This window comes from Bison bison, unplaced genomic scaffold (genome assembly GCF_000754665.1).
Source record: "Bison bison bison isolate TAMUID 2011002044 unplaced genomic scaffold, Bison_UMD1.0 scf7180017864386, whole genome shotgun sequence".
Taxonomy (NCBI): Eukaryota; Metazoa; Chordata; class Mammalia; order Artiodactyla; family Bovidae; genus Bison; species Bison bison.
In genome coordinates this window covers 1,384,032-1,400,051 of record NW_011494958.1, presented here as the reverse complement: position 1 = coordinate 1,400,051, position 16,020 = coordinate 1,384,032, and the positions used below count along the sequence as shown (strand labels likewise).

General features: G+C 47.1%; 1 protein-coding gene across 1 annotated transcript in view; it reads left to right on the top strand.

Annotated features, from left to right (window-relative positions):
• Positions 1-944: 944 nt before the first annotated feature.
• The window catches only part of PDGFRL (platelet-derived growth factor receptor-like), a 73,950-nt gene continuing 58,874 nt past the window's right edge, over positions 945-16,020 (top strand). The window contains exon 1 of the mRNA XM_010858370.1: positions 945-1,132. Coding sequence (XP_010856672.1) covers positions 1,078-1,132 — 55 coding nt within the window. The 5' untranslated portion in view covers positions 945-1,077. The remainder of the gene's footprint in view (positions 1,133-16,020) is intronic.

Below are 16,020 nucleotides of genomic sequence, written 5' to 3'. Positions count from 1 at the left end.
GGAGATCAGTCTAATAGCTGGAGGAAGTATGGACTGAGGGGCAAGACAGAGAGGCAGGGAGACCAGATAGGAGGCTGTGGCCGCTTGCTGGTGACACATGGTAACGCTGTGAGCTGGGGCAGAGAAGGAGGGATGATGGCCAAGAAGGGCGGCCTTGGTGCAGTCAGTAGGGCGATGAAGCAGGCCTGGGAGGGCGTGGAGTGAGGGAAGGAGGTGGAGCCGGAACCCCAGGCTCCAGCCCAGAGTGATGAGCCAGGGGTCAACTTCTCAGAGTCCCGAGGGAGGCCCTGGTGCTGTTACTTGGATCTCTTTTCTGGCACAGTTCCTCCTGAACACCTAGTTGAGTCTTCTGTAGGGCAGTGGGGCTTCTGCTGCGTAAGAGAGGAAGGAGAAGTTTCTCCAAACCCTCCAGCAGAACCCCGGGGAAGCAGCTGGCCTGCCATGGGACCCTCTGAAGGCAGAGCAGCCTCCCCCCTGGGAGCCCCAGGGGGCTGCCAGGTCTCAGCTGCAAGGGAGGCTCGCGTCCAGCAGGTACAGGGCTGGGTGCGGAGTTGGGACTTCCGAGGGCGATGGTCTTGTTGGTGAGCGCACGGAAGAGACTTGCTGGGAATGAAGAAATATATGCAGGGGGCATTTTTTACAGAGCATCACGGCCATAACGAGCTGGTGGGACAGCGCTGGTGACATCTGGACAATTCTGGTTAGATGAGACACCGCAGGATTACGCCGAGCCTTCTCGAAGTTGGTAAACTTGCTAAAACGCGCGGGGACCTCGAACTGGCCGAGTGACTTGTAATTGACATTTCGCTCTCAGCCTCGGGAAAAAGCGCAGAGCTTCACGGCTCCACCAGGGGGCAGAAGAGGTCACATTACACAGATAGAGAATTTAAAAAAAATCCCCAAACTTTTTCCTAAAATTTGTGTTCTTCCTCCTGAAACCGAATCCTCCAGCTGCGGCGTCCCAGGCGCCCGCCCCTCGCCCGCCCGTCTCCTGGCGTCCCTGCCCTCACCCTACGCTGTCCGCGCGCCTCCAACCCGCAGTCCCCAGCGCCTCCGCCGCGACCCCTCGCCCTGAAGATGAAGATTTGGTTGCTGCTGGGTCTTCTGCTGATGCATGAAGCCCTGGAGGATGGTGAGTGGCTCTGGGTGGGCGGCATCCCGGCTTATGCCCTGACTTTTCCCCGGGTCCCCTATCCCCCGTCGTCCTGCAGGTCTTCCTCCCGGCTCAGGAGTCACTTCCTGCCCCGTGCACCTGCCCCCCTCCTAGGAGGATCCCCTTACCTCCCTCTCCTCACTCCCCTCGGAACCCCTGGAACAGTGGCAGCTGGCCCGACCCCTTAGAATCCCAGCCAGAACGGCTCCAGCGCTGCTGAAAAGCCCCGGGCAGCCGGGAAAACTGAATATCCCCGGGCAGCGCCTGGTCCAGCCCCCAGTGTCAACGTGTCGGTCTGGGAGGTGGCGCAGGGCGGCTGATCGCTTCCAGCGCGCGCACGCGCGCGCAGCGTTTGCCCCGGGGTTTTTTGCTGGTGAGGCGGGGTGCCACCCAAGCTGAGCCTTTTGCAAAAATCGAAGGGTCTTCCTCCCCCATCTGCAGCCCTAGATGTGTTTCCTATACCAACAGGAGCTTAAATCCTGCAGGATATGCCTAAGTTTTACAACATATTTCTGGGTATCAAACCTTTTCCCAAACTTCTCAAAAACCCACAACTGTTATGCTTTTGATCTGATTGGAGGGGAGGGGATGAATCAAATGGGTTTTTGGACAATATGGGGGTCCTTGTGCCACTGCACTTTTTTGAATGTGTGCCTGTTCTGAGCCCACCCTGTTGTGTGGACCCACAACTACAGGGCCAGACTGTGTGTGTGCATTATTGGGAAAGATTGAAGGCAAGAGGAGAGGGGAGGACAGAGAATGAGATGGTTGGATGGCATCACCGACTTGATGGACATGAGTTTGAGCAAGCTCCAGGAGTTGGTGATGGACAGGGAAGCCTGCTGCGCTGCGGTCCTTGGGGTTGCAGAGTCAGACAGGCCTGAGGCATTGAACAGACTGAACTGATTGTTCTGTTTCTCCATCTGTTATCTATGGTTCTGTTGGCATTTAATTGTTTGGGGAGGTCTGTTGTTTTTTCATTGGAGTTCATTGCATCTGGTACATCCTGGTATCCTGAAATTTCCCTTGGAATTCTGCTCTGCAAGTCACTATTTTTGCTAGTTTGGGTTGAAAAGCAGCTTTTACGGTTATGCAACCTTCGGCTGGAGCCAGCTCACCCTAGCTCACATTTTATCCACTACTCAGTCCAGACCAATTCCTTTCTTTCCCCGTGACACTAGAAACATTTGCCAGAAAATACCACACTTTGGTTTGCAAAGTCTAAAATGGTTGTGGACTTGAAGTTGAATGTGAAGCTCCTTAAGCCTAGAGCCTGGCTGGATAAAGAGTAGGCAGAGCTTCTCTTCGGGGGTGGGGCAGGGGTGGGAGAGCAAGTCCTCTTTGCCTACGGATCAGTTGGCTTGAGTAAAATGTAATATTAAATTGCTCCTGCCAGGTCCTTGCCTGTGATCCCTGAAGCAATGGGAATGCAGTATTTGGTATCACTTTTTGAATAGGGCAAGAGATGGTCAGACAAAATAATTTCAAATGGCCCATTCATTGGGTTACAAGTTCACCCAAAATGGCTGCTAGAGAGGTTCAGGAGGCTGGGTAAGCCACTGGTTCCTGAATCTGTCCTGGCTAGGGTGTGCCCAGACCATGATTACAAATAGCTGCTTGAATCTGTTAGCATCCGTTTAAGTCAAATATAACTCATGCAAACAATATAGATTTATGAGATAATCAGAAAAAAATGGCACACAGACTAAATATTTTATAAGAAATAATTGATAGATTTTAGGTGTGATGATAGCATGGTGGCTTTGCTTTTAAAAATATAGTATAAACTACTTATGAATAAAATGTTGAACACATTATTTTTAGGGAGTCCAGGGAAAGATTTATTTTTAGATTTGTAATATGAAGGCATATATGTATACAAAGAGGAAATGTAAAATAGTTTATAATCTGATGATTTCACTTCTGTTTGGTGTCTTTGTTTTCCATCTTTCTGCATGAGAACTGAATGAATTTCACCTGTTTCTAGACTGGAGCGTTTAGCTATCCCTGTTTTAAAGTACTAGTATTTGTCACGCCATAGAAATGTCATTAGTCTTGGCTCAAGGAAAAAACTGACCAAATTCCTGAAAATATGGACTGTGAAAAATATTAATGTGCCATTTCACTTCTTGAAAATAAAATACAAGTCAGTAAATATTTCAATATAGTGATTTCTATGTTAATGAGTAATTTTTGTTAATCATAAAAATCTGGAAAGCATAGAGATACACAGAAGAGAAAAAATGTATCATTTCTTTTTTTTTTTTGGCTTTCCCCCCCTATTTTAATGTATATGTACATTGTTGTTTTTTAGTCACTAAGTCGTGTCTGACTTTTGTGACCCCATGGACTGTAGCGCACCAGGCTCCTCTGTCCATGGGATTTCCCAGGCAAGAATACTGGAGTGGGTTGCCATTCCTTCCTCCAGGGGATCTTCCCGACCCAGGGATCGAACCCAGGTCTCCTGCGTTGGTTCTTTAATTTTGAACACATAATTAGAAAAGTAAGTCTGCTTCTGTAAAGTATGTAAATTTCTCTAAACCTTTATGTTGTCTAAAGTTTGAGTTATCGTGAGGCTGGCTGGGACCAGGGAAAGGTCCCTGAGAGTAGCCTCGGCGGGCAGTCCTTCTGGTGCCAGCCTCTGATTGACAGGTCGGGGTATGGTGCATTACTGGGTCAACCCAAAGTACAAGCTGCAGGCACGGGCCCTTGACTCAGCTTCTCCCACCGCCTTTCGGTGTGGTTCATCACTTCTAGGAGAGGCTTCCAATAGTAAAAGGATTCCCTGTAAGCGTTTAGTGGGTGTACATCTGCTCTAACCCAGCTAGGTTGGCCTGGCCTAATTCTAAAATGCTTTAGGGACTTCCCTGGTGGTCCAATGCTTGCGACTCCCCTTCCATTGCAGGGGGTGAGGGTTCTATCCAACATTAGAGAGCCAAGATCCCACATGCCTCGGGGCCAAAAGAATAGCCAAAGCATAAAACAGCAGCAATATTGTAACTAATTCAATAGACTTTAAAAAATAATGAGAAACTTTTTAAACACTTTAAATTTTTAGAAGTAATATTATTTCTTCTCATGAAGACTAGGAGCTGGAAGGGTGTGTCACTTTCGTAACATCGAAAGTGAGGCATGAAACAGTTAGATAACAGCCCAAGATTTTACTGAGAGCCAGATGTGGCTCACCACACCCCATCTTCCGTATTTATATGGAATACGTGTCATAGTGTTTGTTGATATGGTGCTGCTATTTTTACATTAAAGAGTACAAGATCACAGGTACTTAGCAACTTTTGATACTGCATATTTTATCCAATGTTGGGAGCAAATAATGAAGTATAAATACTATAAAAAATATGCAGTTTGTCAATCTCATGCCAGACCCTCGATTGATTCTAATTAGATCTTCAGTCTAACGTGGGTTTATTTTTGGTCCTGTGAAGGTTCTCTTTCTGAGAAAACTAAAGAGATTCTTTATAATGTGAGGGCAGTACAGCCAGGTCTCTAAGAAAGTTAGGGGGCCAACACTGACAATGATTATCTAACCAGGACTCTATCACTTTTGTGACTCAGTTTATTCCTTGGGAAAAGAGTAAAATCTAGTTCAAAAAGCCTTACAATGAAAAAAGAATCATAAAAGTTCTCATTGTGTATGAGTGCAAATAATGAATGTTTTGAAGCATTTAGGATCTTAGCCTACATGTTTAACATCCAAAGTCATCTCTGATCCTTAGAGATAAAAAAGAGATAAGTTTAATTTTCTTTATCATGACTCTAAGTGAATGGACATTCCTCATACTTTGTGCACCCTTCTTTTTTAAAAAAAAAAACAACTTTTTATTTTGTATTAACGTATAGTCAATTAACAATGTTGTGGTAGTTTCAGGCAGACAGCAAAGGGACTCAGCCATACGTATCCATGTATCCATTCTCCCAAATTCCCCTCCCAGCCCAGTTGCCATATAACATTGAGCAGCGTTCCCTGTGCTATGCAGTAGGACCTTGTTGGTTATCCATTTTAAATACAGCAGTGTGTTGTACACCTTTCTATTAAAATCATTCTTTTGGGTGTTTATTTATGGATCTGTTTCTCTGATGTGATAAACTCGTTGAGGTCAGGGAAAAGAAAGAGAGAAGTTTGGGGACCATGCAGTGCGCCGGCCAGAGCCGCAGGAGGAGCTCGGGGATGGATGGCTGTCCCTGGGCAAGGCTGTGAAGCCTTTACCTAGTGGGGCTCGTTGTCTAATGGAGTGGACGGGTAATGAAGAAAAGGCAACATTGCAGGAGCCGACAGTGGATGTTAAGAATCAGCGATCAGGGTGTTTTAGCTTCCTAGACTTGCTGTACCAGAGCACAAACTAACATAGTCCAAGTTCGTTCTCACCCAATTCTAGGGGCTGGAAGTCTGAAACCAGGGTGCCAGCAGGGCCATGCTGCCCCCGAGACCCTGGGTCAAAGCCTCCCTTGCCTCTGCTGAGCTTTGGCTGCGGCCGGTGATCCTTGGTGTTCCTTGGCTTGCAGCCACGTCACCCTAACCTCTGCTTCTGTTGTCACATGGCCATCCTGTCCCTCGGCGTGTCTTCGTCTGGCATTGTCCTCTGTGTGTGGGTCTCTTCTTCTAAGAACACTGACATTTTGGATTAGATTTTTGGCCCTAATGACCTCATCTTAATTGATGATGTCTGCAAAGATCCTACTGCCTAATAAGGTCACATTTACTGGTACCGGGGGTTAGGACTTCAATTTTATCTTTCTGGGGACACAGTTCACCCTGTAAGATGAGGGAAGAGGATGCGCAGGGATGAGGAGGGCAGCGTGGGTAGGAGGGTCAGAGGCCGGCTGAGAGAGCGGAAGCAGGGGCTGCACGTCTGAAAGAGCCCTGAAGCCAAGCGAGTGGGTGTCCCGGTGGCTCGTGTGGCTGAAGGATTTGAGGTGTAAACCGCCTTGTAGGGCTTTATTCTAAATTAGATGCAAGTCACTGGAGGGTCTCCAGTGGAGGATTTATGGTCTAATTTATATTTCCAAAGGTTAGCATGCTTAGATAGAAGTCAGGAACTTGCATAGGGGGCTGTTTTAATAGTCTAGGTGAGAGTGACTTGAAACGGGGTGGTTGCCATGGATGCAGGGAGGAGAGACTGGGTTTGGGGTCTATCCTGAGGGCAAAGCCCAGAGGATTCACTGCTGGAATGGAGGTGGCTTTGGACAGAAAGAAGAGAATCGTGTGTGACTCAGAGTTTTACATCCTGAGCCACTGGATGAGTAGAGCTGCCATTTACCGATAAAGGCACACTGGGGGAGGAGCCAATTTGAAACGGCATCTGGAGTTCAGTGCGGACATGTCCAGCTTGAGACACCTTTTACCTTCCGAGTGGCAGTGCGGAGTAAGCAATGGAATATTCAGATCTGGGTTTAGAGGCGAAGTGAGGACAGGAACAAGGGAACTCTCAGCATAGGAATGCTTTTAGTGCCAAGGGGACCGGGTGAGGCTGCTTAGAGATGGAGTGTCATTAGAGATGGGGAGGAGTTGTGAGGGTTCAGCCCTTTAGACTCAGATCAGGCTGAAAAGGAGGATGAGTGAGTCTGCCAGACAGAGAAGCAAGACAGCGCCATGTCCTGGGAGCCCAGCAAATAGAGTGTTCAAGAGAGACTGCTCATTTTGCATTACATATAAATATAGGATCATTATGTTGTATACTGCAAACTAATTTTGGAGGCTTTCCAGGTGGCTCAGTGGTAAAAGAATCCGCTTGCAATGCAGGAGATGCAGGTTTGATCCCTGGGTAAGGAAGAATCCCTGGAAAAGGGAATGGCAACCCACTCCAGTATTCTTGCCTGGGAAGTCCCATGGACAGAGGAGCCTGGTGGGCTACAGTCCATGGTGTCACAAGAGTCAGACACGACTTAGTGACTACCACCTCAAACTAATACTCTCAATTGAGCTGTCAATTACATCTCATTTTCAAAAGTGGGATAAACTGTGTTCTAATGGATGCTCTGAAGAAAACATGTTTTGAGCTAAGGTTTTTTTATCCTGAAATAGAAGCATCTAATTCTTAGAAGTTGCTCTTTTAAGAAAGCAGTACTTTAAGCAATGATCCGGAGGGTATTTTGGAGTGGGATTCCAGACAGGGTAAGAAAAAGAGGCTCTCACGGTTCTACATTTTCATCTCCATACTGTCATTGCCTTCTCAACTGCTCAGATTTGTTCTTGGAAAAGTATATGTGTGCCTATGGGGTGTTTCATGGGGAATGGCAGAATGAGAGTGGGGTACTCAGTTGATACAGCTGGTTGGGGGAGCCCCTCAGCTACCCAGCAGATTTATTGTGTGGAGGTTTGGGTACTGCTCTTGGGTCAGATCTTCCAGCCCGTGGGGAGAGAGAAGTGAACAGTGACAGGTCTTTCATGTGAATGGCTGTGTCTACACGAGTCCATGTCAGGGATTCTTCTAAAGAATTTATTTTCTCCTCTCAGACAATCTGATCAAATTAGAGGTTAATAGTCAGGTCACCTTCACTGAATAAACTTTGATGGCAATCAGTCCTCAGCAAATGCTGAAGAGCTACGGTCCTTTGTCCTGCGTTCCTCTGGCTGTGCAACGCTCATTCATTTTGGAGACTGTGTTGACCAGCGTCTCCTCACTCAGGGATTGAAATGTATGCCTTGGAAAAGCATCCCCAGCCCTTCCAGAAGGGTTGTGCCCTCATCCCGGGCATCGGGTTCTGTTTGACTTGGAACTCCTTGTCAAAGCCCAGGACCTAACAAACAAAGAAACCACTTAGCAGTGCTGTGCGTGCGATTCATGCAAATAAAGCGAAATGCTAATCTCAAGTGAACTGAAAGCCACAACACGAACCAGAGAAGATGCAAGACCTGGTTTTTCACTGACTTCTTAGTAACCTGTGGTTAGCCGCTTGGCGTTGGTGAGCTCAGTTTTTTCACCTGTAAGTTATGGAAAATGGTGAGCTTCTCTGCCTCCATCACAAGCTTATCATGGAGTTCACCCGAGACATTACAAGACAACCACAGAACAACAGGCAGCTGCTCACTGGCACTTACTTACTGTGAAGGCTGGAGATGCTTTTCCAAGGCATACATTTCAATCCCCGAGTGAGCAGACGCTGGTCAACACAGTCTCCAACACTAGTCTCTCAGCATTTTAAACATTTAAAATTAAATTTAAACATTTAATGCCCCAAACAATCCCCGAGATAGTCGTTATTACCATATAATTCTCAATTTACAGGTGAGGAAACCAGGAGGGTTACTTCCTAATGTGACACAGTTGGAAAGTGAATAATGGCTTTAGGACCTGACGTCTATAATGATATTTAATGGTTTTTAAAAACTTTTATCATTTATTACTCTATAGAATATACCGTGATCTCAAAAATAAAATGGTAATGAACTTTCACTTTTATGTATCTGTTACCGAACAGGGTTCTTGGTCTTCTCCAAGCAATGGAAATTGAGTAGAGGTCAGACAGAAAATTTAGGCAGGGCTTTACTGGGGCTCCTGCTGCAGCAGGGAAAGCGAGAGCAAACAACGTTCCCTTGCTGACTGGTTCCCTGAGGAGTGGGGGGTGGTGAGGGAAGGCGTTAAGCTTGCTTCTTACGTGGGCTAAGGGTAGGGTTGTGTCAGGGGTTGGCCTGGGAGGTGACTGAAGTGTTTTGCCCACCCCTTAGGTGGTGTTTGGGCAGGGGCCATGCACAGTACTCTGCTTTTGCTCTTCAAAAGTGGCATTTGGGTCTGTTTGGTCTCTTTGTATCTTTTGTCCAGAATTTGTCCCAGCTGGGCATGCCTGCATGCAGTTATTTTAAGCCCCATACAGTTTCTTTGTATTTTGCTGCTCAAGGAGTGAAGAGGTGTGTCCAGGTTCAAGCATTGTATCACTGCACAAAGGGTTCCAGGTTCCGGTCTGTCTCATCCCCCACCCCAACTCTAGGAGACTTTACACCCTTATTCTTAAGGAGTAAGGGGCTGAAGGTCTTGTTTGAAACTGCTTCCTGCTGGATGGGGCCGCAGACCCTAGCCTACCCCTAAGGTGTAGAAGTTCCTCACTGACAGTTCAATGACCTCTAAGGACCTGGACCACCCTCCACTGGAATGGGCTGAACTCCTTGAGCCATCATGAGCCGAACTTAAAACCGTTAGCGCATGGAAGAAACAAGTTTAACCAGAAGGTTGAACAAACAAGGGCTAAAAGGAGAACAACAACGATAGCCATTGAAAGGCCTAGAAAGGGAAGGAACCAAGTTAACTTTGGGCTGCCTTAACCGTTAACCAGACAAGGAAGGCAGTATCACGCCTGCCAAAATTATGGAGCCCATCTGCCTGGGCGTCTATTTCCTTAATATTAACTTTTACCTGTCCTGTTGCACTGATCCAAATGCAGAAGGAAGCAATAGTTACCACATTAACTCTGCCTTCTTCTGCCAGAAGTTACTTGAGGCCCAGATGATTGTCAAGAACCACATCGGCTAAGGAAACAAGAGGTCCCAAGTCCCATTAAGGCTTCTCATAGGAGCCCACCCATGGCCTCATTTACTCATCTGTTGACGGAGCCTGTCTTCTGAGTAGGTGTCTCAGATCTCCCACTGGTTCACAGGTGTATTGCTCTTCTGTTGTGACCTGTGGGGTTTCTGGAGGTAAAACCTTTAGCCCGGATGAGTGTACCCAACTCGATATCCCTTGCAGTTTGACAGCAGTGGAGTGGCTACAATTACTTTATAGGGACCCTTCCATTCTGACAGTAGTTGATCTTCAGGGGACCCATCTTTCCAGGTTTTGAGAACAACGTAGCCCCGAGGTTAATTTCTGAGGACTGCTCTTTCCTCTCTAGTTTTCGTGGGAACTGGCAGTGTCTCGTGGATGTAGTCCTGGATCGCCTTCTGAACTTGTCCTCGATTAATAGTCTATCTCAGGGCCTGGTTCAGGCCTCCACCCAGTAGAATGTCTGCAGTAAGAAAGGGCTTCCCGGAGATGATTTCAAATGGGCTAAAATCTCAGACCATTCCTGGGTGCTACGCAGACCATGAGGAATGCAAGAGGAAGCAAGTTGGTCCAGGGTTCATGAGCTTCTTGGCAGAGCTTTGCTAAGGATTTCTTTAAAGTAGGGTTCCTTCCCCCTACCTTCCCTGAAGACTGGGGGTGCCAAGAGATATGTAGCTTGTAGTCTGTCCCCAGGGCTGTTGTGAGGCCCTCTGTGATTTGGGCTCTAAAAGAAGGTCTGTTATCACTCTGGAGGGACTCTGGAAGTCCAAACTGAGGAATTATTTCTTTTAGAAGAAACCTACAGACTTCCATACCCTATTCAGATCTGATGGGGAAGGCTTCAGCCCATCCTGTGACATTATCAGTGAACACCCTGAAAATACTTATATCCAAATCATCATCATCATTTGGGTGAACTCTAACTGCCAGTCTTCTCCCGGGAAATGTCCCTTGGTGTTGGATTGGCCTGAGTGACGAAGCAGGGATTGGATGGGTATGTGGGTTCTTGGTGGCACATGAATCTCAGGCAAGTTTTACTTGTTATAGTGTTCTTTTCAGCTTTTTCCCTGAAAAAGTCTTTTCCATCAAGGGCTGTAGTGCATCCCTCCCGTGGGGGTGGCATCAGGCAAGCTCTTGGTGAGTTTCTGTTGTTGGGCCTCGGAGATTAGAACCTTATCCTCCTTTTTATACAGCCTGCACGTCCCTTCTCATAGCCCCATTTCTCAACGTGTTCCTGCTCCTGTGGGGGATACTGGGGGAGTCTAGGGAGTTCAGGGGGCTAATCATTAGAGCCAAAACTTGTTCAAGTTCCTGTAGGTGAGTGGCCTGTTTTGCAGTTGAACAGCTCTGCTTTACCATTGCCCCCCAAAGATCCCTCCCTCTGATGGTCCCCACAGTGGGTTACTGTTCCCTGGGTTGGAAGCTCTGTGTGTGTGTGTGTGTGTGTGTGTCTTAGTCAAAGTCATGTCCAACTCTTTGCGACCCCATGGACTACAGCCCACCAGGCTCCTCTGTCCTTGGGATTCTCCAGGCAAAAATTCTGGAGTGGTAGCCATTCCCTTCTCCAAGAAACCTTCCAATCCCAGGGACCAAACCGAAGTCTCTCACAATGCAGATAGATTCTTTACCATCTAAGCCACCAGGGAAGCCTTTTATGGGGAAATTTTTAGCAATTAACTTTTCTCTTTCTTTCCAAATGGCAGCGTGAGCATGTAGCACGTGGAACCCGTATTTGGAGTCAGTAAACATATTTAATTTTTTATCCTTCCCTAATTGTAAAGCTCTCATTAATGCAATTAGTTCAGCCTTCTGAGCTGATGTGTGGGGTGGCAGGGCCTTGGCTCCTATTCTATTCATCTAGATTAACTGTGGCATACGTGGCCTTTTGGGTTCCTATTTCTACAAAACTGCTGCCATCAGTAAACCATCTGACCTCAGGGCTGTGAGGAGTTTCACCTAGAAGATCAGACCTACTGGAGTAAGTTTGTCCTATGGTCTCTATACACTGATGTGCTAAGTCTCTACTCTCCACTGCGAGTTTCTGGGTTTAGGGTTTCACATATCTTTAAGGTGGGCTTCCCTGATAGCTCAGTTGGTAAAGAATCTACCTGCATTGCCAGAGACCCCAGTTTGATTCCTGGGTTGGGAAGATCCCCTAGAGAAGGGATAGGCTATCCACTCCAGTATTCTTGGACTTCCCTTGTGGCTCAGCTGGTAAATAATCCACCTGCAATGTGGGAGACCTGGGTTCAATCCCTGGGTTGGGAAGATCCCTTGGAGAAGGGGAAAGGCTACCCACTCCAGTATTCTGGCCTAGAGAATTCCATGGGCTGTATAGTCCATGGGGTCGCAAAGAATCAGACACAACTGAGCGACTTTCACTTTCACACCTTTAAGGTAATATTGGAGGCATCCGTTGGAGGGGCCTGGTATCTTGTTAACCCTCCTCCAGTTAACCAGTGCGTCCTTTGACCTCTAGGGTGTCAGGGTCTCTCCATTCAAAGGCACAATGATATTGAGAGTCTAGATAAAGAGAATTTTTTTTATTTTAAATGCAGCTTTGAAGTCCAGACTAGAAATACTGGGCATTTCCTGGACCTTGGGGAGGAAGGTGTGCAATTTTGGCACCAGTGGGTGAATAGGAATGACGGCTTCACTCACTGCTCGTACATCTTGAACAAACCGACACTCCCCGTTAGGCTTGTGAACAGGGAGGGTCGAGGTGTTGCAGGGGATTGGCAGCGGCTGATGAGCTTGTGTTTTAGGAATCTGCTGAGCAGCAGTTGGATTCCCCTCAGGGCCCCTCAGGCTTTAAGGGATATAGTTGCTTCCAGAGGTATTTTCCCAAGGCCTTAACCTTATATTACTAGTGGGGGGATCACATTTTGCCCTTCCTGGTACTGAGGTATCCCAAACTGCAGGATCCATCTGTTCTCTCATGTCTTGCCATCAATATTTTGATGCCCAACAGGTGGGTCTTCTAGGGCTACTGATAGATACATTCTCTGCTCGGATTCTTGACATCCTCAGACTTCACCCTGTCCTAAAAAACATACTGGCTCCTAACTTATTCAGCAGATCTCTCCCAAGGAGGAGGACAGGGCATTCTGCCATATATAAGAAGGATTACTAATAATCATGCTGTCCTGGAATTTAGGTTGAACACTATACCGTAACAGGACTAACCCTCCTTTCTTGTACTGCCCACGTGTCTAGATTACAGAGAAGCTCACAGATGGTTACATAGGACCTGAACCTTTCTCAGCTACTGACTGGTAAAGTAAGGGATATACTTCTTATGTGGGGTTTTAAAACTCTTCAGTCTGCTCCTTTGTTCTATAGGACTGTTATTCTCCTTGTGTAATCCAGCAGTTATTGTAATAGTGCCTCATAAAAAGGACTTAGGAATTTATTCAAGAAATGGTAACCAGAGCAGTCTATAACCTGTCATACTATGCAGAACAGTTTAAAATATGCTTTAACACAGCTAGGTAAACAACTGTATATCTGATATCTGAGCTCATAGCCACCTTAACTTCATTTTTTTGTCTAAACAAATCACTTTTACACTAAATGGGGAGGCCACCAGCTTGAACAATCATCCTAAGACAGAATAATAGTTTTTGATGGAAAACTCTATTAGATTTCTTTCAACAGAAAAGAGATAAAGGATAGGAAACTTCTTTATATCTTGCATTAAAGGAGCTGGAAAATGATTTTAAAGATTTTAGCAGTCCACTGTGGCTCTTTTGCCTGTGTGTGAAAGGGCTTCCCTGGTGGCTCAGATGGTAAAGAACCCGCCTCCAAAGTAGGATTCCTGGGTTTGATCCCCAGATCAGGAAGATGCCCTGGAGAAGGGAATGGCAACTCACTCCAGTGTCCTTGCCTGGAGAATTCCCCAGACAGAGGAACCTGGTGGGCTACAGTCCATGGGGTCTCAAAGAGTCAGATACGACTTTGTGTGGACTTAACTGTAACTACTAATAATAGACCTGATCCTGCAGGCAAGAGTAGACACCTTGCCTTAGGCCATCCATCAGCTCCTGTCATGGTTGGAGAGGAAGCCGGTCAGCCAAGTCAGAACAGAGAAGTGTCTGCAGGAAATTCAGTTCTCCTACCTGCCAACACCCGAGGCTAGGCTGGAGTGATGAAGATGGATGGAGTGGGATCTGGAGCCCACAGGCGCTCCAGCCCCGTTGGTTAGTGTGCGGGGAGTTCTCATCCAAGAGATTGGAGCTGGGCCAGTAGGGGTGGCTCCTCCGGCACCCCCTGGGGGTGCTCAGGACCTTCCCCACTCCAGGGCCCCTCCTGCTGACAAAAGGTGCCCTGGTTTGGGCCCAGGCAGCTTCTTGGTGGTCTCTCCAGCCTTCTCGGCCCTCCAGGGTCTCCTGGAGGTGGTGGGTGAATCAGAGAGGCCAGAAGCTGAGTTTCCTTTCTTAGCCTCTTGCCCTTCCTGGCCTCCTTCCTCCCTTAAGTCTCAGCTGGTGCAGACCTTGAAGGCCTCCTCTGCCAAGGTTGACAGCGGGGCTTGGGGCCCAGTCTCAAGCTTTTGTAATTCCCTCCAGGTATCAGGCATAGGTTGGGTGATAAAACGCATGGCCAGTGGTTTCCTCCCCTCTGTGGACTCAGGGTCTGTGTGGGTGTCCTTCCTGAATGCCTTTGTCGCCTGGCTCAGGAAGACTGCTGGGTTTTCGTCTTTTCTTGTGCAACCTCTTGGACCTTACCATAATCTACAGGTTTTACCATACTCCTTTTCATTCCTTCTGATAGACGAGTAATATCATGTCTCATCCTAGCTACGGCCTGCATGATCTGCATAGTCCCAGTGTGAGTTGTGCTCTGGGATGGCATCGCCACCCGCCTGGTGGATTTGGTGACCAGTGTGAACTGGGGGCCAGGAGGCCAACTGTGTGTTCCCTGGCCTTTCTCAGTATATGCTCTTTTTTATCAGAGGTACAACAGTGGGCCAGAATAACCATGATGTCCTGCCAGGTGGGGGCTTCCCAGGTGGGGCTCAGTGGTAAATAATCCACCTGCCAAGCAGGAGATGTGCATTCAATCCCTGGGTCAGTCCTGGAGGAGGGCAAGACAACCCACTCCAGTATTCTTGCCTGGAGAAACCCATGGATAGAGGGGCCTGGCGGGGCTGTGGGGTCACATAGGGTCGGACACGACTGAGTGACTAAGCAGCAGCAGGCTGCCAGGTGAGAGTGAATGCCAACCTCAGACTGGCAGCTTCATCCCTCAGCTTGTCTGTGTTCTCTGAGAACCTGGCAAACCTCTCCTCACAGAATAACCCGATTAGTTTAGGATCTCTATTTGGGAAGTTCCAGGAGCCCTTTGAAGCACCCCAAAGTTAGCTGGAGGTCAAAAGAACTTTGTATTTGACCTTGGGTTAGTCTGTCAGAAATTTTTAAAAGTTTTAAAGCACCCAATCAGATAGTATCATAGGTATCTGTGAAGCAATGCTTATTCTGTGAGCTAAGATGGGGGGAAAATATTTTTTAAAGTAGATACCGATCACTTAATGGCATAGAAACTCACACAGTCTGATATCAAAAGGAGTACGCCAGGAAAACATTGTTCTCTTATGAGAAAGAGAAGCCAAATTCAGTCCTGCATAAGCCTACTATTAGAAAAATCCGTTTACCTGATTAAACTTAATCCAACCTTAGGAGACTCTGACCACGTACAAAATTCTTTTCTCAGTGTTCCTCTTCTGCAAACCTCCTGCCATTTCTGTAGTCATACTTTGTTTCTTATTCTTTCCCCATTCAGAAAAGTGAAAAGTGAAAGTCGCTCAGTCGTGTCTGACTCTTTGTGACCCCATGGACTGTATAGTCCATGGAATTCTCTAGGCCAGAATACTGGAGTGGGTAGCCTTTCCCCTTCTCCAGGGGATCTTCCCAACCCAGGGATTGAACCCAGGTCTCCAGGTCTTCCACATTGCAGGCAGATTCTTTACCAGCTGAGTCACAAGGGAAGGCCAAGAATACTGGAGTGGGTAGCCTATCCCTTCTCCAGCAGATCTTCCTGACCCAGGAATTGAACCAGGGTCTCCTGCACTGTAGGTGGATTATTTAACAACTGAGCTATCGGGGAAGCCCTCCCCATTCAGAAATAGCCAAAAAATCATCCTTTTTTCTTTCAACAAAATACATTTCTATTCCTCATACTTTCTGTTCTGAGAATATACATCCTATTTTCCTTAAGCAACCATGAACTGTCTGCTACATTGCATTCTATGGGTTCCATCACTTCATGGGAAATAGATGGGGAAACAGTGGAAACAGTGTCAGACTTTATTTTTCTGGGCTCCAAAATCACTGCAGATGGTGACTGCAGCCATGAAATTAAAAGACGCTTACTCCTTGG